At 46.2% G+C, this 3294-nt stretch overlaps 1 protein-coding gene across 1 annotated transcript; it reads left to right on the top strand.

Moving 5' to 3' along the window:
- Positions 1–1982: 1982 nt before the first annotated feature.
- On the top strand, positions 1983–2553 carry LOC130841885 (60S ribosomal protein L21-like). The gene has a single exon (XM_057718494.1). The coding sequence runs from the start codon at positions 2150–2152 to the stop codon at positions 2498–2500; it is 351 nt and encodes a 116-aa protein (XP_057574477.1). The 5' UTR covers positions 1983–2149; the 3' UTR covers positions 2501–2553.
- The last annotated feature ends 741 nt before the right edge of the window (positions 2554–3294 follow it).

The following is a 3294-nucleotide window of genomic DNA, read 5'->3' as shown; positions in this document are numbered from 1 at the left end:
TCACCTGTTTTCTAGGAAGTTGGGAGGTTGACAGTACCATCTCCACTGTTTTTTCTTTTGAAGCCTCACTGAACTGCATGTGGGATCTTAGTTCCCCGACCAGGGATCAAACCCGGGCCCCGTGCAGTAGAAGCACAGAGCCCTAACCACTGGACAACCAGGGAAGTCCCTGTCTCCATTTTAATGGTGAGGAGATGGAGGCTGAGAGAGGCCCCAAGGTTTCTTTGCAAGGTAGTGTTTGAGTGGTGCCTGACTAGAATCCCACATATTTGGCTATCTTTCTGCTTCTCAGAGGTTCCAGTAGTCCATCCTGCTGTCTCCGTTGCTTTTGGGAGAAGGTGGAGAAGTTTATTTGCTAGGAAGGGAAGGCATCACAGCTGGCATGCTGTGCTCCTTCATGGCGTTGAGGTGGTTATAGGGGTTGACAGCACTAGTGGCTTCTGTGGGCTCTCTTCTGCTTCACTTTTTTTTCTTTAGCTCCTCCCTTTCTAGCCCAGTCTCTCTCTTTTCCCTAGAGTCAGAAAGCCCCTCTGAAACCGTGCAATCCAGACTGGGACTTGAACCCATGGTTTTTTAATTGAGATCACACACTTGGTCTCAGGACTTAATGAAGCTCAGGTGCTTTATGTCTCATCACAGAAAGAATTCAGTGAGTGACAAAGTGATAGGTAAGAAGTGGATTTATTTAGAGAGATACTCATTCCATAGAGGGAATGTAGTCCATCTCAAAAGGCTAGAATGGCCTTGGGAGAAACATACTCCACAGACAGACTATGGGCCATCTCAGAAGGCGAGAGGCCCCCAAATATGGGGTGGTTAGTTTTTATGGGCTGGGTAATTTCATAGACTAATGAGTGGATGGATTATTCCAACTATTGATATTTCAAGGGAAGGGGTGGGGATTTCCAGGAATTGAGCGACTGCACACCTTTTGGCCTTTTATGGTTAGCCTCTGAACTGTCATGGCGCTTGTGGGTGTGTCATTTAGCACATGCTAATGCATTACAGTGAGTGTAAAATGAGGCTCAAGGGCTACTGGAAGTTGAATATTCCACCATCTTGGACCTAGTTGGCTCTAACCAGTTTCTGTCATGTCCTATGGCTATGTCATTCTTTTAAAGGTTGTGCCCTGCCCCCTTCCCTCCTGTTTCACCTCCAGCATAATACCTGCCCCCTCTCACTGGCCAAGGTTCAGCAAGGACAGCACAGACACAGGAATCAAGGGAATGTTCTGTACTGCCCTGTCTTCTAACTTCTTGAGCTAGATGTCCAGCCAGCATTGCTGATTGCTGATGCTTATGGGGATTAAGCCATCCTTTCAGGACCATGGGGGTGCTTGAAATGGCAGGTTAACACATTTGAGCTTTATCTTGTAGGCAGAGGTTAGCCGTGGAAGGTCAGTGTACTGGAAGTTAGGAGGAAACTGTGGGGGAAAGGTGTGCTCTGGGATGCTGTTGTAGAAAGACAAGCAGGAAGTAGGAGCAGCTCTGCAGGGTAAACAAGGTGAAAGAATCACCTCAGAGGTGTGATCCAAGGAAGACTTTTTGCCAGTGAGTCACAATAGCTGGTTCTCCACCTTCCAGCAAATGATTACAAAAAACTGGTCACAGCCCTCAAGTGTGCTGTAATTGTTTACCTGCCTGCCTTCCCTGCTTTTCCATGAGTTTTGCGAGCAAAGGGGCCTTGTTTTATTCCCCAGTTCCCAGCACAGGGCAAGACCTGGAGTAAATGCTTGTTTGACTGATGGGAATTTCATAAGTTTGCTCACAGATACTGCAAACAAATGCCCATCAAGGACTGCCAATCCTTAGTAAAGTCTTTCTTGCTTAATATTAGGCAGCTGGCTAGAGCCATTGGGGTCCTGTTTAACGGGCTGAAGCAGGCCTTAAGTAGCTAGAGAATAGTTGGCTAAATGGAGTCCTGGTGCCTGGCAGAGGTAACTTTTCCCCTTAAGGGCCTGTTAAAAGTTATCCTGAGCTTTTCGGCCGGAACCGCCATCTTCCAGTAATTCGCCAAAATGACCAACACAAAAGGGAAGAGGAGGGGCACCCGCTACATGTTCTCTAGGCCTTTTAGAAAACATTGAGTTGTTCCTTTGGCCACATACATGTGAATCTACAAGAAAGGTGATATTGTAGATATCAAGGGAATGGGCACTGTACAAAAAGGAATGCCCCACAAATGTTACCATGGCAAAACCGGAAGAGTCTACAATGTTACCCAGCATGCTGTTGGCATCATTGTAAACAAACAAGTTAAGGGCAAGATTCTTGCCAAGAGAATTAATGTGCGTATAGAGCATATTAAGCACTCTAAGAGCCGAGATAGCTTCCTGAAACGGGTGAAGGAAAATGATCAGAAAAAGAAGGAAGCCAAAGAGAAGGGTACTTGGGTTCAGCTGAAGCGCCAGCCTGCTCCACCCAGAGAAGCACACTTCGTGAGAACTAATGGAAAGGAGCCTGAGCTGCTGGAGCCCATTCCCTACGAGTTCATGGCATGATGGGTGTAAAGAAAATAAAAGGCCTGGACTCTGCAAAAAAAAAAAAAAAAAAAAAAAAGTTATCCTGAGGCCTGTTAAAATGGTAAAGAAGACTTTCTTCAAGACTATTGCAATAGGGGAGAGAGACCGAACTCAACTCAATATAACAGGGACAAGTGGAGATTTATAGCCAATGAGTGTGGTGAGGGGGTAAGTGGATGCAAAATTACTAAGAGGAATTTGATGTTGTTATGGACTGAATGTTTGTGTCTCCCCTGTTCATATGTTGAAACCCTAATCCCCCATGTGATAGCATCTGGCGGTGGGGCCTTTGGGAGGTGATTAGGTTTAGATGAGGTCATGATGCGATTAGTGTCCCTATAAGAAGAGGAAGAGAGGCCAAAGCCCCTTCCTCCAACCCCTCCCTCTTCCCTCTCCCATGTGAGGACACAGTGAGAATGAGGCTATCTGCAAGCCAGGAAGAGGGTTTTCATCAGGAACTGAATGTGCCAGCTTCTTGATCTTGGACTTTGCAGCCTCCAAAACTGTAAGAAATAAATGTTCTTTAAGCTATCCAGTCTGTAGTAGCTTGTTACAGCAGCCCTAGCTGACTAAGACAGACTAAGGGTGAGGGAATTCTTGCTAAACTGGCTTAAGAGCATTATAGCTAAAGGGCAACCAAAGACTCAGAAATCAAAGGTGAGGGGTGAGGAACCTGATTAGATATCAAGGGTGCTCAGGTATCACAGGTGGGGTAATTTTCTGCTAAACAGACTTAGCAGGATTCTTTGCCAAAGGCAGGCCAAGGACAGGGC

This window comes from Hippopotamus amphibius, chromosome X, assembly GCF_030028045.1.
Source record: "Hippopotamus amphibius kiboko isolate mHipAmp2 chromosome X, mHipAmp2.hap2, whole genome shotgun sequence".
NCBI classification, from domain to species: domain Eukaryota; kingdom Metazoa; phylum Chordata; class Mammalia; order Artiodactyla; family Hippopotamidae; genus Hippopotamus; species Hippopotamus amphibius.
Note: the sequence above shows the minus strand (reverse complement) of the source record. Positions and strands in the feature narration are given on the sequence as shown.